The 20,259-nt window shown below is 35.2% G+C and overlaps 1 protein-coding gene across 1 annotated transcript; it reads left to right on the forward strand.

The window, feature by feature from the left end:
- The first annotated feature begins 679 nt into the window (after positions 1-679).
- Positions 680-15,091, forward strand: LOC120013384 (protein TIC 40, chloroplastic-like). The gene is made up of 14 exons (XM_038865174.1): positions 680-1,054; positions 1,785-1,896; positions 2,133-2,190; positions 2,332-2,349; positions 4,572-4,857; positions 6,768-6,874; positions 6,974-7,028; positions 7,847-7,916; positions 10,383-10,423; positions 11,604-11,649; positions 12,367-12,461; positions 13,408-13,511; positions 14,110-14,157; positions 14,556-15,091. Exons 1-14 carry the CDS (start codon positions 811-813, stop codon positions 14,613-14,615), a joined length of 1,344 nt encoding a protein of 447 aa, XP_038721102.1. The 5' UTR covers positions 680-810; the 3' UTR covers positions 14,616-15,091.
- Positions 15,092-20,259: the final 5,168 nt, after the last annotated feature.

Below are 20,259 nucleotides of genomic sequence, written 5' to 3' on the forward strand. Positions count from 1 at the left end.
TTTTCACCTCCATCCATGCTCTTGGAAGCACGCCACAAATGATCTTTAATAGAAAGTCCACACCAACGTTCACACTAAATGTCTTGATGAATTTGAATCCTTCATGGAACCAGACTTGCCTCTTGCATCAAAACCCATTACAAATTTTGAATGGATTCAATTTAAAACAACATTTTCAATCTAACTAGGCACAATTCATTTAATTGTGATTGTAATCTTTGGCCATGCGAGTGTATTTTAATTGAAATTTATATTGGTGTCTTGTTTTGTAGTTTGAAAAATCTAATTATGGACGGTTACAAATGCCTTTTATTTAAATATAGATATAGTATTCTTATAAAAAAAGAAATTATTTTCCTCCCACTTTAGGTTCACCAGTTCATGCCTTACCTAATGGTACTTAAGCCTAAGAAAATACCTCTTAGTGTGATAGAGAATTGAATTTCTTATTTTTCTTATAAATCACTTGATTTGAACATCCGATATTGATGTGGGATAGTTGGGATAGTTTAACATCTTCATTGTGAAAATATAGAAAAAAATAATATCTAAATATTTATTAAGCCATAATTTTAACAAATCTAATTTAAAATAAAAAATTTAATCTCTTTTGAATAAATTTATACAAAATAAATTTTATCATACAGTCCAAAATAACTTTTGTTATACATCCGTACATGAGCGAAGCACCCTTCCATTCTCTAGCAGGCAGCAGCGACCACTCAGCGAAGCACTTTTGTCTGTGCTTATACATTCTGAGACTCCATAGTCGATAATATAATTTTGGATTCCTCTATTGATTGTTGAATAATGGAGACGTTCAATATGTCTCTGGTTTCCACTTCTTCTCCGAAGCTGGTGTTGGGATTCACTTCCTTGAAAAACCCTACTGGAGAAACCCTTAGTCCCAGAATCTTCCCAGTTGGTTCTCGCATCTCCTCGGTTCGAAGTACCCGGACTGTTCCTCGCTGTTGCAGGATTTCCGTCTCTGCTCTTGCTCACTCTCATAGATTCCGCTGGAGCACTGCAGGCGCTCCAAGAACTTCCCGGGATGGTAATTCCATTTCACGTTAAGAATTTCTTGAATTGAAGAATTAACTGAAGCATAAACTAAAAGATGCTATGAGAAGCATATAATTCAACCTGGACAGTGATTATTTGCTAATTTCTACTGAATTTGATATATCACACCTGAAGATGCTCGTACATTTCAATTTCTGCTATATATTGACAAAGTAACTTCTGAAGTCTGGGTTATATTATCAGTAAAAGAATGCCTAATTCTTTAAGTTTGAAAAACAACTGGTGTTGGTCCTGTTGGATAATCTCGTGAACTGAGAATTCACTGTTAACTTTGCGGTAAGAAAAGGTAAAAGTGCAAACCTGAAAAATGCATAGGAATTATACAGAAGAAACACGTTAATGGGTTTGGCCTTTTAGAACTGCTTACATGAACCCTAAACCCTCCAATAGTTCTTTGATTGATCTCTTGATCCCGCTTTTTGAGCTGAACCACCTGAATGAAAGAAAGAAGAGTTGTGGGCCTGTAAAAATGATGATTTACTGAAATACTTGGCTGATTTTTTAAGGAGAATTCTATGAAATTAAAAGAACTAGAAATATAAGTGAAAAGTTTTCAGAGACTCTACTTTGAGTTCAGTTTTATCAATCTTTTCCTTGTGGGAGTGGGATTGCTCTTAGTTTCCGTAGTATGATCATTTTCTTCTTATTTCGCTTTTATGTTTGTGAGTTGTGACTGTTCTTGATCCTATTTTGTGATACAGTTCTGAGGGAATTAGGTGCTAAAAGTTTCGCTAGCATTTCTTCTTCGAGTAGTCAAGAGACCTCTTCAATTGGTGTTATCCCGCAGCCACTGCCTCCCCCAGCTTCAAACATGTAATTGAATTATTCTCTTCAATTGTAGTACTTTTGTCTTTTCTAGTGAAAGGTCTATTACTGGATAATCTCGTTGATAGAGTCACAGAGTGTGAACTGTACAATAGTTTTCATGAAAAGGTTTGATATAGTTAATCACGATCCACAATTTTGTAGGAGTTTATTCTACTTTGGTTCTTTTGCCCTCCCATTTTCCTGTATATTCATGTTTTAAAATTTTTGGATTATGCTTGTAGGGGTTCACCTCTTTTCTGGATTGGAGTTGGTGTTGGGTTATCAGCACTGTTTTCATGGGTGAGGACAAGGATGCAATTCAAGTTATTTTGTCGTATTCTTTTATCAAGCAGATGTCTTCTGGAGTTTTTTTGTTTTTTTTTTTTTCTCTTTTCTCTCTCTCTCTCGGTTAGATTGAATGATTTTTGGTTAAAATGACAGGTTGCTGCAAACTTAAAGGTGAGTGCTATTCTTCAACTATGTAAGTGTATTGCCTATGTGAATTCAATTACTGTCTTATTCCCATTGCTAATTAGCATCATAACATCAAAACATCAAACAATGGGGATCTTTTGCATTTTTGTTTTAGGAATCATCAACTTGGTTCTGAGTGAAGATTCAATTTGACATGTTGCTTGATCAGAGAAGTCATATTGAAAATTAATTTCCATTCATCATGTGGTTGGTGCATCCCTTTATCAATCACAGGAAATTTATTTTATCACTGGTATCCAGAACTGCCATTTTTTTTGTGTGGTTTTATTCTCTTATGACTTGAAGTGAATTTACCTCATGAATGCTTGAGTAAAGCTTTCAGCAAGTTACTTCTGCTTATTATCCCCCATGAATAATTTATCAATCTAATTGCATCTAGTAAACCACATTTATAAAGGTTAAAAGATGTTTTGATTTAATGTGTGTGCATTTGCAGGAGAAAACAGATGCATGTAAATGCTGTTGTATTCAGTTATCACTTATCAATATCTTGGACTATCTTTTACTTATAGTTTCTCACTGTTTCATTATCTGCAAAGTATACAATAAAACAGTTGAGAGAGGAGTAAGATGTAGTGAGACAGAAGAATGCTTAGTTTTCTTTCTTTCTTCCCTTTTAACTACTTTTTCGTTTGAACAGTGGTGTTTTTTTTACAATCTCTTGACGAACAAAACCTAGTCATAGAGAGCCAATTATCCCTGAACTTATTTGATAGGAACTCCCACATCAGAGAGATGGGGGAGTTAAGTGCAATTTATAAGGAGGGCACATGCCACTCCTTAACATGTCCAATGGGTTTTCACATGATATGGATTGGGCCTTGATTGTGGAGGCCTATTGAACTACAATCGGTCCATGGGTATGGGCCTGGGCTCTCCAACGTCCATGAAACACTGGCTTGGGAGGGGTCTTTATCACAATATCAGTAAATCTAAAAATAAACCAACAAATAAAGAGAGGGGCTTTGGGAAAAGGGGGTGGGGGAGATGGCAAGCTGCGTATGCCTAAACCACTGTAAAACCCCAAGTAGCTTCCATGCCATTTATCGACGACCAAAACCTTTTTCAATATGCTGCTGCTGCCACTTATGGTTTGCCATAAGAGGTGAGACAGATCTAAGTGAGGGATGAGAAATTAAGGATACAATCCCACGACTTATCATTATCAAAGCCTTTATCCCAAAAGTTTGGTGTTGACTACATGAGTTTATGAGAATATCAACAGGAATCCACCACTTGTATTCATTTTCTCTATTCATTTCTATCATGGATCATACATTCATCCTCTCTTATTAACTTCACATAATTTCTTATTAATTCCAACCATTTCTTTTAGGTCCTCCTTGTTGCTTCTACACTCTCCTATACAATTTCTGTTGTTCCTCCTCACCGTCGCACAACTATTTCTATGTTGAACATGTCCATACCATTTTAAACGATTTTCTCGTAACCCCACGACTTATCAAAATAATAATAAAAAGAAGTGATTGAGGATAAATGGGAAATTAGAGCGAGAGGGATGCAGAGAGAAAACAACATTTAGATCCAGGGTTCTCTGGAAGACCAATAGAAAAAAGAAAGAGATCCATGGCTAGAGTATGAACAATGGAGAAAAAAAAATTAGATTGAGACTTCTTAGAGAGAGAGAGGGGGGGAGAGAGAGAGAGAGAGAGAGACAATTGAACTATGGTACTGGAATAAAATCCTGATTAAACTATAAGGGACAATTTTACTACTTAGGGTTGTGTGGTAGTAAGTGTCTTTGCTGAAGGAGATACCATTTTATTATCAGTTGCCACACTCATGTGAAGAAGATATAATTGCTGAACGATATGGATGCAAAGGATCAGTTGAGGGTGTATACTTGGATATGATTGATTGGTGATAGTAAATTCTTGATAAGGAGTTCCAGTTCAGATATATTTTTTTGAGGAATAATGTAGCCTTCCCCAAGTATTTGAGATTATGGTTATTATTTCTTTTTCTTTTGAGATATATACAAACACGAATACATGGCTGCATTGGTACGTTTTTATGTCCATAGAAAAGAGAAGAATTTGTACCATAAATTTATTCTCCCTCTATCAGGACATAATGATTTGGCATGTTTACTTGTCTGTAGATGTGCAAGAAAGCTGTCGGGGAACTAACAGTGTTTTTATCCAATTGTCTATTTCTTCTTTTAGAAATATGCTATGCAGCAAGCTATGAAAACTTTGATGGGCCAAATCAACCCACAAAATAGTCCATTTGACAGTGCTGGATTTCCTTCGAGTTCGCCTTTTCCATTTGCAATGCCTACCACATCACCTTCTCCGCCTGCTTCCCAACCTGCACTTATGATGGATATTCCTGCAACAAAAGTGGAAGCAGTTCCAACGATTGAAGTCAAAGAAGAAAGGAAAGATGAACAAGGGAAAGATGAAACGAGGAAAGTTGAATCAGCAGCAAAGAAGGAACAAAAGAATTATGGTAATGAGGGACCTCTTACATTTCTGGAACATGTGCTGTTTATGTCTTATGTTTCTTTCACTATGCATGCATAATTTAAGTGTAAATTGTGGCTTTATTACTAGTAATGATGATCGAATTTGATGCCCCTTAGCATGTTGGATCTTCATGTTTAGTATTTTGGTAGTATCATCCATCTCTCAATTCCTTTACTTTGGAATTTGTTAGAAATTCATTTTAATTATATTTAGATTAACGTTTTAGGGTTAAATGTTAAACAATCTAAATTTTTGTCTGATCTTGTAAGTTTGCGCGGGGTGGGGTGGGGGGGGGGGGGGATCTGATGCCCTTTGGAGAATGAACCCAAATGCAGAATTATTTCTCTCAATTTAAATTTGGAAATCTTTTTCTAAATTTTTCTTGGATCCTCATACATGATGTGTCAAAGCGGGTATTTATGAGATTAGATCATCTCTTTAAATTGTAACTTTTTGTCACATAATATGGCTATTTGAGAGTTGAGACTTATGTGAGCACGTGTGCAACCTTTTTCAAGAAATTGATTCTGTAATCATGTGTATATACATAACCACTTGCCCCTCTAGTAGTACACTTCTGTCCATCTTGACGAAGCTTTCTTTCTAATGCTGAAATGAGTCTGACGTGTTCAAGATGGGAAGGCTAATACTTTTTTATGGCGAGTATTCTTGAAAGTAGAATTAGTGGTTGAGATATTGGGCTCACTGCATTGCTCATTAATGACGAATTCATTCAGGTGCCAAGATGCGAAATTCGAGTTATACAAAAGTGGGTTTTGTTGCCAATTCTAACGTGGTCCTTCTGGAGGTTACACATCAAAAGTCTGTATTGTTCTCACATTAGGAGCCGTATATGTCACACATAGAATATTGACTATTCAGCCATGCTAATGTTCGTGATTCCAAATTTGTGGTGCCTCTCTGAAAATACCTAACATAATGCTTAAAATTTCAGTTCTTCAAATTGAGAGTAACTAGGTAAATTACTGCTTCTATTTTGGTGTATATACGTACATTTATGGTGAGAGTATAATCATTCTCACATGCTCATAACAACTACATGTATGATGTGTGTGTGTCTGTGTGTACCCCTCACTCAAAACAGGAATTGCCTCCTGCACTGTCGTACATGGAGATGATTGTTATTGCCTCACAAGTTTGCTACTTGTTAGAAAGTAAATACACGACGACTTCTATGCATCTACTTTTTGGTTATTCGTGCATGTTGGATTTGTAGGACTCTTCATCATCTGAGCCTTTATGCCAAAAGTTTGGGGTCACCTACATGAATAAATGAGAAAATCAACAGAATCCATCGTGTATATTCATACTCTTATCAACTCTTATTGAAATATAATTTTTGACTACTTCAAATCATGTCTTTTAAGGTCTTCCTCTTTGCTTCCTACTCTCTCCTATGCAAATTCTCTTGATTCTCCTCATCGTTGCGTCATTATCTCTATGTTGTACATGCCCAAACCATCTTAAAAGGTTTTGTCGCAACTTATCTTCCATTGCTGCTCCTCCTATCTTAGATCTAATAATCTCATTTCTTATCTTGTTTTCCTCTGTGTGGCCACACATGGAACAAAACATTCACATTTCTGTTTCATGTATTTCTTTGATATATTCTCTTAATAGCCCAACACTCAGAACCGTACATCATCTCTGGTCATATAGCCGACCTATAGAATATTTCCTTCAACCTATAAGGAATCCTTCGGTCGCATAAAAGTCAGGATACACTCCTCCACTTCATCCACCCGTTTTTAATTCTATTAACTACATCTTCGCTAATGTCTCCGTCATCTTGGAAAATCGATCCAAAATATTTGAAGGGCTCTTGCACGAAATGTTTTTTACTTAATTCTCTCTTGCACCTTTGGTCTGCAGCTTTTGTAGACGTTTCTCCTGAAGAAACTGTTCAAAGTAGTCCTTTTAAAAGTGTTGAAGATGTGGATGAGACTACTTCGTCAAAGGATACTCAATCTGCCAGGGAAGTAAGTCCTAATCAGTACACTGTCTGCAGAATATGTGGCACTTCTGATTCACAGTTGCAGGGTTTAATTTTTTTTTAACGTAATCTGGTGACTTCTCAGAATGGATCTGTGTCTAAGCAGAGCGGAGGTGCCTTCGAGGGCTCCCAGTCTACTGGTAAGTAAGACGCCAACTACGCCTACATTTCATTTTATTGACTAAAAAATTCCTTTATATTGATTGCATTATTATCATTGTTGTCATCATAGTTATCATAAGCCTTTATCCCAGACAATGTTGCAGTCGGCTACATGAATCATATCTTATAAAATGCCACACTCTCAGCTAATCCTACAGTGTTTATGGCTTTATGCCCTTTTTTTTTTTTTAATCTTTTCCATCCATGTCTTTTTGGGCCTCCTCCTTTTAATATCTCCTACTTGAATTTTTAGAACTCTATGCACCACTGCATTAAATTCGTCACTTTTATTCTGGTTGTTTCATTTGCTTGTCAATGCAAGTTTAGAATCTTGGTCGACATTTATTTATGCTCTTTGTTTTCTGATTGTTGTTATGAAACATGTGCAGGTGCTTCGTAGGTTGAGCTTATGAATAATGTTCACTGCTTGCCTAGATTTTTGTATGCTTTCCTGTAATTAGAATATGCTTATGTCCATCTGAATATCCATATGTATATGTCTGAATGGCCTTTTTACCATCTAATCAGTTCTTGTAGATAGTTCATCTTTGTCTTATCATATAAGGTTGAGTTTTTTGCTCCTGAGGTTAGATGGTTCTTTTAGTTACAGTACTCATGATTATTGGTACTTGTCGCATCAGTTTAATCTGAACTAGGAGTTTATCACCCGAGTTTTTGTAGACTTCTACTCTGCCTTGATGATGCTGTTAATTAGCTTCCATATTTTTTTTTAATTCTGGTGTTCTAATGTTAAAAATAATCCAACTATACTTGCTTTTGTGGACTGTAAACGCAGGTTCTGTCTTGTCAGTTGAAGCTCTGGAGAAAATGATGGAGGATCCAATAGTGCAAAAGATGGTTTATCCGTAATGCCACTTCTTTTATGTTACCTTGTTAGAATATATATAAAAGGTGTGAAATGCCTCAAACCAACAAGTTAACTTTTTGGGTCGTATGGCAAAGTAACTAATCTTAATTCTTAACATGGTATTGGAGCATGAAGTCTTCGGTTCTAACCTTAACTTCTGCAATTTAAACTCCCATTTAGTGTGGGCCTTTATGTGCTTGTTGTTGCCCCAGTGTTGGCCTCGTTTGTTGTGCACACATTGGGTCGTCGGAGTTGTCCATCCCACACATCAGTGGGAGTGTTAGAATATATATAAAAAGTGTGAAATGCCTCAAACAAACAAGTCAACTTATTGGGTTGAATGTCAAAGTAACTAATTTTAACGTACTCTTTTTTTTTTTTTTTTTTGCTTTTCTGATTATGATATGTTTTTGTCTGATTTTGAATGATGGATTAATCATAGAATGACAAAAGGACTTTGCCACGTAAAGTAGAGTTGGTCTTATTCTATTTAGGTATCATACATCCTGCCTGTCCCTGACCCCGCCTACTATGGGAGCCTTGTGCACGGGAGTTGTTTACCTTTACCGTTTTGTGACCTTTAAGTAATTTTCCAAATTTCTGGGAAAACGTGGATTTTATTAAAAGGTTTTTATTTTCTATTAACATTTTGAAGTACTTATAGGATTTGCATTGCTACAATTCTTAATAGGACTAGGATTATTCTGAAACTTCTAAACACGTGTCTAAGCTGGAGAAATATGTTTTAAGATTGTAGGATGCAATTAATCACCAGGTATGATTCCAAGGAACCTATATTTGCAGCCTTCCTTCTAATTTATTCCTTCCACAAGATAATAGTCTTGGTCAGTTGGTTGCATTGATTCCAAGGATAAATAATTTACTTTCAGAATCCCATACCATTGTTAGAGTTAAGTCCGGTCGTCTGAAATCCACAAATTACTCTATTCACTGTTCATGGGATCAAGTAGCTGTTGTCTTATTTATATTGGTATCAAAGCAAGTTAGCTTCATGGATATCTTCAACTTTGGTATCTAAAAGGAGCCTTTATATTGAGTTTGATATGATGAATGAGATGAGTTCGGAGTTGAGTTTTGTGCACAACTGGATCTTCTATAGTCTTGAAGGGAAACAGGAAAAGAACCACAAGATGAAGTTATGAAGCCTATTCCACAAGTAATCAATGGGCAGATGAAGGACATGAAGGGACAAATATGGAAAAGAAAAGAGCACACTGAAAACTTGCAAAATTTCTTCACGGAGATGAATTGCATCATGCACAGGTAGTAATAGTAGGTTAATGGAAGAATCAACTGCTGGTTAGCTTCATATCATCTCAAATACACTTAAGTAAGATCCTGTATCACTCTTGTAGGGGCCAGTAAAATTGAAAAGAAAATGATGGCCAAGTATTCATTACTAATATACAAAGGATACGAGAGCCTATCTTCCTTATTCAAGTTCAGTGTCAAATCAATTTGTTCTGCCCAAGAAATTTATCTATTTTTGTTATTCCTGGTAAGTTTATTGCTAGATATTGATGACGGATATTATTGCAGCATTCTCAACCATGAGGGATGAGCCAGCGTTTACTTCTGTGCTTGTTAATCCAAGTTAAAAAAAGAGAATATTGAATTGACCAAGACAAAGTTTCACAAAACGGTTCAGATAAATCAAGGCAACCTAGGGTCTGCCCCTTAGCTGCCCATCTGATGCTATCTGATCTGAGAATGATGTCACTCGCATGAGCCACGACAGTGGAAAATAGTTTCATCCCTGCTTTTTCCTACCCCAACACCAAGTTGAGTTTATATTGGGCTGGTGCTCGCTGGTGGAATAGATCTTAGTGTTCGGAGTTGATAGATAGAGGAAGTGAGGGGAGAATAGGAGAATAAAAAACTTATCTTGTAGTATTAGTAGCATTAATTGTCGATTCTTTTTGATTTTCTATATTTGATAGTGATAGCAATCCTTTGTAGTCATTACTGAAGAGTGAGAGCTAACTGAAATTAGGGTCGTGGATTTGAAGATCATATTTTCTGTGCTTTGAGGCACAAACAGTCTTCATAGGCAATAGATTCATGCAGTCTTCATAGGCAATAGATTCATGTGCTGAGTCCATCCTTGTGCAGTATATGTCTATGATCAGTTTTCCATTTTTATAAAGCATTTGTAGTTTTTCGTGCTGATGCTCCGGTTCTCCTTATATTTGTCTGTTCACAAATGAATCTTATTGTTTCTACTACAATACTACTGTTTCTTCTTCTTCTTCTTCTTATTGTTTCCACTTTGATATAAATATGAGCCGACCTTTTCTAATCTCTCCTCTCTCTCTCTCTCTCTCTCTCTCTCTTTCCCCCTACTTTAATGCCCCGTAAAGATGTTACTTGTTCTTCCAATACTTGTTTGATTATGTATGAGTTGGTTACTATTATTTCTTACGTTGCAATTTGTACCTTGCAGACACTTACCTGAGGAGATGAGGAATCCTACTACCTTCAAATGTAAGAGAAATGTGTGCACCCCCACCACCCACTTGGTTATGATTGTTGGTTAATTTTCAAGTTAAGTTACCAGTGAAGCTTTTGAAGTAATTTGACAACTTGAGCGGTAGTTGTAAGTTGTCAGCATTGGGCCACGTGCCTTCTTGTTACCCCTAACCCAACCATCTCTTTCATTGAACATTTTTCCCAGATATCAAGTATCTATTTATTTATCTGTGTCTGTATTTTTTTTCCTCCCATTCCCTCAAAACACGTGAGTGCTACTTGGGAGGTAACCTAGGAACCTTCCCTGTCCTGCGGCCATTTTGGAACGTAAGTGGAGAATCTAGAATCCCTCTCTAGGTTTTGTTTAGGGTGGACACAATGGTTCCCAACCTGACCTGATTGTTTGTTTATGTTTGCCCTGCAATTTTTTGGTGAATCTGAGCCCGTCTCACCCTCAAATAGAACTTAGGAAGTTCTCTCTCTGTGCATCAATGCTAGAATGTAGAGACTTGAGAAATGAGGGCAAGATCAACTTCTTTGGAGATTCACTAATACTTCTATCACTCGATCTATAAATAATAATTTCAGTGTGAAAACTGTTTGGAGTGCAATTTATTGGAGACTGTACCATCAAAATATGCTTCAGAGAAAGCTTACATCAAGTTTGGTCCCTTGTAGATCAAGTTTTATACTAACGAAAAAATGGGCCATCTACTCATACTTGATTTAGTGGGCCACAAAATTGGAATGTCAGCAAAGAATTAGGATGGTTGATGTTAGTGTGTGCTACAAAATGGCAGGGGTCAAGTTTTGAAATTCTTCGTCTTCAGTGTAATTCAGTTGAGATTTTTTTTTTCCCATTAGCCTTATGACTGGTACTTCTGACTTGGTGGATTGGATACATGCAGTAAAAACTTCGTCCAAGGTGGGTGGGGAGGGTATTTTGGTTGTAGGGGGAAGACTAGAGGGGGAACTTACCCCATTATCTATTCCAATTCTTCCTAATATGCTTCCCTTGGTGGTTTCCATTTTGTTTTTGTTTTATTATTCTTGTTCTTTTAGCAGATAACTCTTTTTTTGTTTTTTTGGCAAATGCAATAGTCTAGTTGCATGGTGTGAGTTAATCAATCTTAAGATATATTGTGTATATTGTAAATGCTTACAAAATTCATCTTTCATTGTTATGGATTGATAGGGATGTTGCAACATCCGGAATACCGTAAACAACTCGAAGACATGCTGTGAGCTCCTTTCGAACTCTTCTTCTTTTGATTTATTTTATTGTCTTATGTTGCGCTTTTAGTGCTCAACTGTATATTATCATATTTTTTGTGGGATTGTAGTCATTTTACTGCTTAAGCCTTTTTTGTTTAAAAGGAACAGTTAGCTAGTTGCAATTTATCCTAAAACATGAGTCTTATTGTCATGTTTTTTGGACAGCATCAATGTGCAGCAGTGTCTTACATACTAAATATTTGTATGTTCATATCTACATTTGTATTAATCTTTTGGATTCTGGACTAGCATTATATTGAATTTGTATTCCGCTGTTTTTCTATATACGCCAGGCCTTCTTTCGTGTTCATAATTTTTCTTTCCTTGTTCTATGTGGCTATAATTTTTTGGTGATCGCCTATGGTATCATGTGTTATTGCATTCCATCTGTATTTAAGTTCAATGCAGGACGTTTCTTGATTTCAGATTTGTGCATTATTCTCTTGGTACCATATTGTTGGACCTTTTGAAGCTGATATTGAAGTTTAAAATGTTGTTCTTGCTTATTAACTTGATTATGTAATTGTTTGATTTCCATTATTGAACTCGCTTTCTTCCTCTGCCTCTTTAGGTCCAGTGCTGTCTCTTTAAGGACAAGTTCATTGTTATGAGCAAAGCATATGACCTCAGTAGATTATGATGAATCTAAATTCTCATCCTAAATTTCTTGATATCTGTTCTAGAAATAATATGGGCGGAAGCAGTGAATGGGACAACCGTGTGATGGATACATTAAAGAATTTTGACCTGAACAGTCCTGAGGTTAAGCAGCAGTTTGGTGAGTTCGCTATCTATTGGGTATTCCATGTGTTTTTATGTGGATACATCTCATTTTGATTGTCCCTTGTGTTTAAGCAAACACTACTTTTACTGTTTAACAAAGGTGATGAGTGAAAACATAGTCTTAAATTGTTCAGTTCTGTGGAAAGTTGACTTGCTGATACCTGGTTGATTTGGTCCACTTGGTTACAAATAAGTGTCTATCCTGATCCATTTAGTCAATTTTACTACTCTTTAATAATTGCCGTTAAACTGTTTTCGGCATCTTAAATTGTATCTTATTTGATTGGCTGATGTTTCAAAATTTATTGTTGGCTCGTTGAAACCATATAAACAGATACTTTTATTTCTTTCCTAAATTTAAGAGATCATTTTTCAATATTTTGATTGCCATTTACATTTTTTAACATTACCCTGAATGAATTATACCTTTCACGTTAGCTAGGCTTGACTTTTGTTGGTTGAGGGTGGAGGTAGTGCTGAAACTAATTTTTATACGGATTTGTGATGTGAGTGTTAATAATCATTGAGGCCTATGGTTCTGCCTGTAGATATGACTTTGAAAAGGTTGTATGTTGGAAAAGATTTTGTGTTAGCTACTTTGAATTGCTCTATTTGTTGGAGGATTTTGGACATAATCTCTGCTTATGATTAGAAATTTTATTGTAACCAAGGATTTCATCTTATTTATAAATGTCAATGTGTTTGCTGTTGTTGCACTCTGAATATTACAATTACTTTTGATTATTATTTTAGTGGATCCCAAATTGGTCGGTATTAAGGTTATGTTGATGACGACACATGTTTATAATTTGGAATTGGAATTGCATTCATAATTTCAAATTGTCTTCATCTTTTTTCGCTCTCTCTCGACATATACTAAGCTCCTGGTTAATAATTAATACTTAAATATTTCATCAGCTATATTGGTATTTACATTTCAGATCAAGTTGGGCTTACCCCTGAAGAAGTGATCTCAAAAATATTGGCTAATCCTGAAGTTGCTATGGCATTTCAAAATCCGAGAGTTCAACAAGCAATCATGGAAGTATGTTTTGTCTTAAAGTTCTAAACTAAGCACTGGCCTGATTTCATTGGTGAAAATGTTTAGTGATTTGGTTCTGGTCCAGATTCATTATTCTAATTACTTACAAGAATTATCTCAGAAACCATTATTAGTAGCATTGGCGGAATCCATATTGCTAACATGCTTGACTTGACTTAAAAGATGATGAAATTTTTTCTTTTTCAGTGTAAATACTCTAGCTTCTGCCCTCAAATTAATGGTATAATCAGTCTTAGTACGTTGGTAGGGGTAAAAAACATGAATGAACATACAAAAGCTAAGTGGTGAGGGTCTGCATTATTTTGGTTACTATGAACATCAAACTCAATCTATAGATGATGCTTTCTCTTGTTATTATTGTTTCCTTGTGTTAAAGCTCATTTAAAATCAATTTATCAAATATTGTATATGGGGGCATAATAACACTACTGCAATCTGGCCACTCTTGAGCTGACGGTTATGCCATTGATCCATGACATATTCATTGTTGCTGGTTAATGAATGGTCTGGGATTAGAGTAACTGAAGTATTTTATCAACCTCTGTTGTCAGTTTTTTTAATAATTTTGTTGCTTTTGCAGTGTTCACAGAATCCGATGAGTATAGTCAAATATCAAAATGATAAGGAGGTATGTCCAAAGACATCAGATCTGAGACCGACTTTTTCCTTCATGCTAGTGTTAACATAGTCACTTGTATTCTCGTCACTTTGGATTATGTCATGTTAAAATTTTTACATTTTCTAGTATCTTTTTAAAATCTCTAAAGTCATTGTTTTGATTGTTTCTGTCTGGGTTATTTAGATGTATTCTTTTAGTTGATATTGATACTGAAAATAGGTTCACTAAAAAATATATACCGTGGTGTCCTACTGTTCTGGTAGACTGTGCCTTCTGGGGGTTGTTCAGTGAATGATATCTTTTAGTTCAACTCTATGTCTCATCAGGCTAAACATATGTTTTTGGAACAATCATCAATGCAATGTGAAACTTCAGAAATTTAATCTGAATTTGGTCTTCCATTTCAGGTTATGGATGTTTTCAACAAGATATCAGAACTCTTTCCCGGGATGACAGGGTCACTATAATTTTGTTCTCTATATACACTATTGCTTCATCCGGGTGCTAATCATTTCACTCTCTGCTCTAAAAGAGATGAAAAGCGACCTTGAAATGCATGGACTGCACATGGTTCTTGGCCATATTCAACTGAACTATTGCCTGTGATCATATTCAACTGAACTAGGTCTCAGGCGTACGGTTCCGGAGATCTGCTGCACCGCTGCTAACATTGTGAACTGGGCCGAGCTAGAAGTTTTTCACTTTATTTCTATGGCTAAGATAATATGATGATATTTAGTTGAATCTTTGGAGTTCCTTCTGAAATGTTTTTTGCTTGCTCTGCTTGGCATTTTTAAGTTTAAGCTCGAGTTAACTGGGCTTTTATGGAGATAATAATGTATGATCAACTGTAAATGATATTGTTTTTGGAAGTTGGGTTTGTTCCGATTGTAATAGAACTCCTTGTGCGGGCATTAATGTTGGCGGCAGCGAATGCCTAAAATATTTTGCAGAAGTAGATGGTCAGTCGTTTTACTGTGACGACCATGTTAATCTCAGGAGACGAGTGCTTGTGGAAAATCATTGCGTGTTTGGTACGCACTCTTGGGTTAGGGTTAGGGTTAGGGTTTGGGTTGCTTGAATGTGAAGCAACAAACTGATACTTGACGGTGGGGATTTATAATTAGATATTTCATTAAATATATGTGCGTCATCTTCTCCCTCCATCTTGACAGTTCGCATTGATGAAGTGATTTAAACTCGAATCACCTATGAAAAATGAAGAGTGTAATGCTATGGGGTAGGGGCGGTGCTTAGGAATGCTAGTGGAGAGAATTAGAATGGCCATGGCTAAGACTAGAGCAGACGCGGTGAAGCCATTATTCTGTGGACCGATTACCATTATCTGAGCGCTCTATGTTGCAATGGATAAGGGCGTGTCGAATTTTGTTTTGGAGGTGGACTCAATTATTACAGTTATGACCTTAACAAGTGAAAAGTATGACAAGTCGCCTATGTGACATTTCATTTAACAAACCAAACAATTAATACGCAAGTTGGTGGGGATTGTTTGTCGGTAGGTGCGTGCGATGAGACCCTCGTCTGTTTATCAAGGAAACTCACTCTCTCGTGGAGAGAGAATTTATCCAGAGTTGCAAAATCTTTTTATCAATGAAAATTATCTTTTACTCCAAAAAGAAATTATAAATAAAATAAAAAGAAAGAAAGAAAGAAATTGTTGACAAATTTTGAGTGTTGAAAATTATTTTTTGATTGATTTATGGTCGCATGTATAATTTAGAGTCTTGTTCTTGACGTAAATAACTTGCAACCTCTGGTTTATCAAGAACTTAACTTCAGTTAATTAGTACTCTCATCTTGTTATACAGCTTGAAGGGAAAAATTCCAAGAGACATGGGAAGTTGATCGATGTATACAGCGATGGGAAATGTATCAGAAGCTTTTGATATCTTAGTCGATCTGGTCGCCGTCCAAGTAATCTTGTCACTAAATTTGGGAAGCAACAGCTTTTCTGGTCTTCTATCTAACAGATAAATTTTCTGCAAATTTTTATTCTTAAAGAGTATATTGTCTGGCTAGTGTTCTAATATCAAGCTGAGCACTTTGAGAATCTAAGAACGCAAATAATGAACTTTGACCTTTTGTTGCTAGCTGGTTCAACAAACATGCCAAATAAAATTTATTACTTGGTCTTGGAAAGTAAGTGATATGATCCCTAACATGGTAGAGCTGCATATTGCCCAAAAAAAAAAAAAAAAACTCTTGTATACTTTTAAAAAATATAAATTGAGAGAGTGATAATGCCTATTTTGCTTTACAAATAAAAGCCCATCCACCACTTAATGTCAACGGTCGCTGATTTTACTGGAAAATCCACCGGGAAGTAGCGAATAACTGCCAAACAAAAAGTATCAATCTAGCTGTTTTCAGTGTCGGTTTGTCACCCCGATGCCACCAATAGACTCCCCTAGTTGAGGAGCTCATAGCGGAGATTTCAGATTGGGATTTGTTTGGGATTGGAGATTTGTTTAGATTTTCATGGGTATTTGAGATTTCGGTTGAGGTTTTTTGGGTTTTCATGAGTTTTGAGATTTCAGTTTAAGTTTTTTTTTTTTGGATTTTCATGGGTATTTGAGATTTCGATTGGGGTTTTTTTGGGTTTTCATGAGTTTTGAGATTTCAGTTTGAGTTTTTTTTTGGATTTTCATGGGTATTTGAGATTTTTGTTTGAGCACCGAACCCAACCTTTCTTATTACACGTCAAACGTAATTAGTTTAGCTTCCAATGTAATAAGACATTGGTGAGTAAACTTGGCAATGTTAGCCTATTTAGTTTGAGAGCGGCTTATTTCACTTTAAATGTAAATGTTACGCTGCTCTCAATATAATAAGACATTTGTGATTAAACTTGACAGTGATGGCTTAATAAGTTTGGTAAGGGTTTATTACAAATTGAATGTAATTAATTATGTTATCAATGTAATAAGACATTGATTACACTATCTGCCATCCCTTTTTAGTTGGATTGGAATAAAATGCACTGCATCCATTTCATTGCAACGCTTTAAAAAGTACACTGATTACATTTGACTGTGAAATAAGGTTCAAATACATTGTGTTTTTTAATCGTTATTTACTTGTTTATTTTAGGATGGCAACTGTTAGAGCAAAAAAAACAAGAACCAGGTGATAAATCAACTGACAATCCAAGCGCTAGAGCTTTATAAGTCGTTGGACCTTCATTTTTTTTTCACATCAGATCTGCATTTTTTTGTGCTTCCTTAGTCGTTAAAAATTCACCTATTTCTAAACATTCTAAAAATTATTTGTTGTGCACGCTTCAGCCGGGGAAGACGTTGTCTTCGGGATGGAGTGAACATATGGAGAACACCCCAGAAGTTGATGATCAGGAAGTAGCAATATGCCCAACACAAAACCTTAAACGGACCTCACAAAACTTAAAAGGAATCGCAGCTTCATTTTTGCTTGCAGATGTTGCAACTTAGAGAAGAAAGAGAGAGAAGATGGAGAGAAGAAAGAGGGAGAAGAGAGAGAAGAAAGAAAGAAGAAAGGGAAAAGATGAAGAAGAAAGAGATATATACAAGTAGGATACACTTTAGGCTTTTTTTTTCCCTCTCAAACTTCCAACTTTTTAATCCCACTTGTTTAGTTATTGTAATACTTAATCATATTTTAATCGGCAAAAATGTACTTTTTGTCCCTCAATTAGGGGACGAGTTTCATTTTGACCCTAAGCTTTTTTTTTTCCTCCCATTTTCGTCCTCAACTATTGGAAAATATCATTTTCGTCCTTCAAGTGAGATTGGGGTTGGAAAATGATTATGTGACTCCTATGTAGCACGTTGGAGAAATCTGATCTGACAAACAATAGGATGTCACGTTGGATCTTTCCGTCGCTGGATTTTTTCAAGGGACAAACGGGGTACTTTCCCATAGTTGGGGGACAAAAAAGGAAGAAAAAAACTAAGGAACGAAAATAAAACCCGACCAATAATTGAGGGATGAAAATTACCCTTTTGCCTATTTTAATCCGTAATTATAATAGTTGTTTATTTAAATTCTACACAACCACCTTTATCATTATATTTTATCCCTATAAAAAAGATTTTATCATCTTTTTCAATATGATTATCTTTACCACTATAAAAGTTTTTTCCATCTATCTATCTATCTATATATATATATATTATAAAAGCAGGATACACTTAAGTTTTTTTCCCTGCCAAACTTTCAATTTTTTAATCCCACGTGTTTGGTTATTGTAATACTTAATCATATTTTAATCCTTAATTATAATAGTTATTTTTTAAAATTCTACACAACAACTTTTATCATTATATTTATCCCTATAAAACAGATTTTATCACCTTTTTCAATATGATTATCTTTATTACTATAAAAATTTTGGCCACTTTTTGAAATCTTAAATGATAGTTACTAAAATCTATATATATAGGAATTCTCTTATGAGATCCTAAAATAAGGTTCTAACTTTTAGGTTACAAATTTTTTTTAAAAAAATATATTTGTATCTTGATCGGTTTTACGAATCCAACGATATATTTTTATTCGAAACAAAAATCAAATTCAACATGCAAAGTGCATGATAATTCTGGATTATTAGATATAAAACAAAAAATATTTCATACGCTTTGTAGGTTGCATTTGATTTTTTTTTTTAAAAAAAATATCGTTGGGTTCGTATAACTGATCAAGATACAAATATATTTTTCTAAATTTTTGAAAAACATTTTGAACCCTAAAAGTGAATTCTAGAAGTTAGAAACTCATTTTAAGAACTCATTTTAGGACCTCATAAGAGAATTCCTCTCTCTCTCTATATATATAAGTATGATACACTAAAGCTTTTTTCCCCTCCCAAACTTCCAATTTTTTAATCCCACATGTTTAGTTAATTGTAATACTTAATCATATTTTAATCTTTAATTATAATAGTTATTTTCTTTAATTCTACACAACAACCTTTATCATTATCTTTATCCCTATAAGAAAATCCATTGATAACAAATGGGTGTCTCTAAGATCAAGTGGGATAGCAAAGATCACGTGGAGCGACTTACAAAGGTCAGAGTATTCTTGGCTCTGTGTGCTACGTTTGACCTACATTTGAAACGTGTATAATTGAGGGACGAAAAATTATATTCAAACTTTTTTTTTGACATGCCCTTATTATAACAAACCTCTCTCATTTTGTCCTTGTGTAAATTCTCCTAAAATCTTCCTTCTTGGCGTACTTTAGTGTTAAAGAGTAACTTTACTACTCTACAAATAGAATAATGTTTGAGAGCTCAAAATATGATCCCATTAGACTCTGTGTGAAGTGTCGGATGTTAAGTGAATCCTATATGTGTTTATAATCAAAAATTATTTCAAATACCACGTAGATTTAGAGGTAAAATAAGAATCATATTTTGGGAGAGATTCATCCACTCCACCGGTAGATGATTTAACTGCCAAGTGATTCTGAAATCTGAAGGCATCGGAGCTTTCATGACAGGTGACACAATTCACGATTTCACATGGCCGCCACCTCGAGATTGACGGCTGGCCAGTGTCGTTTTAATTAACTTTTTTTAAAAACTTGTTTTATTTATGCAATTTTCTTTGGCTGATGTATCTCACTTTAATTTATTTCCATGATAGTTTGTGGATATTTTACCCAGAAAACGGAAAAAAACAAATTATCCAAAATAAGAATGAATATTTTGATAAGGATCTTGTTATGAAATTTCTTGTTATCCGAAAGAAGCAATGAGTTTTTGAATATGTGGAAAGTAAACAAATAAGTTTGTAGCTTCTCTCTCCCTCCTCTCTAAAATAACTTCGCTGCTTCTTTTTTTAAGTTTGGAGAGGAAGAGTCGGTGCTCTCTTTTACCAACTCCTTCTCTCCTCAATAATATGCGTAGATGATAGAATTCTCTCCTAAATTTCCCTTTGAGAGATAGCTTTGTTTCAAAAATGGTGTATTAACAGTGTAACAGCAAGAACCTAAAACTCACTCAGTAACACAACACAGATGAAGAAGGGAACAAGAGAACTACCAAGTACCACCATGAAGTGATTCTTATTCAACATAACATAGACAGTACATACTAGAGGCTACATAAA

The sequence above is a fragment of the Tripterygium wilfordii genome, chromosome 13 (genome assembly GCF_013401445.1).
Source record: "Tripterygium wilfordii isolate XIE 37 chromosome 13, ASM1340144v1, whole genome shotgun sequence".
NCBI classification, from domain to species: Eukaryota; Viridiplantae; Streptophyta; class Magnoliopsida; order Celastrales; family Celastraceae; genus Tripterygium; species Tripterygium wilfordii.

What these genes read in the sequence shown, in the direction of transcription:
- LOC120013384 (XM_038865174.1), top strand. Translation starts at nt 811, where the DNA reads ATGGAGACGTTCAATATGTCTCTGGTTTCCACTTCTTCTCCGAAGCTG. An exon ending in GAATCCTACTACCTTCAAAT is followed by an intron (nt 10,424 to 11,603) that starts GTAAGAGAAATG and finishes ATGGATTGATAG; the next exon opens with GGATGTTGCAACATCCGGAA. An exon ending in AATATCAAAATGATAAGGAG is followed by an intron (nt 14,158 to 14,555) that starts GTATGTCCAAAG and finishes CTTCCATTTCAG; the next exon opens with GTTATGGATGTTTTCAACAA.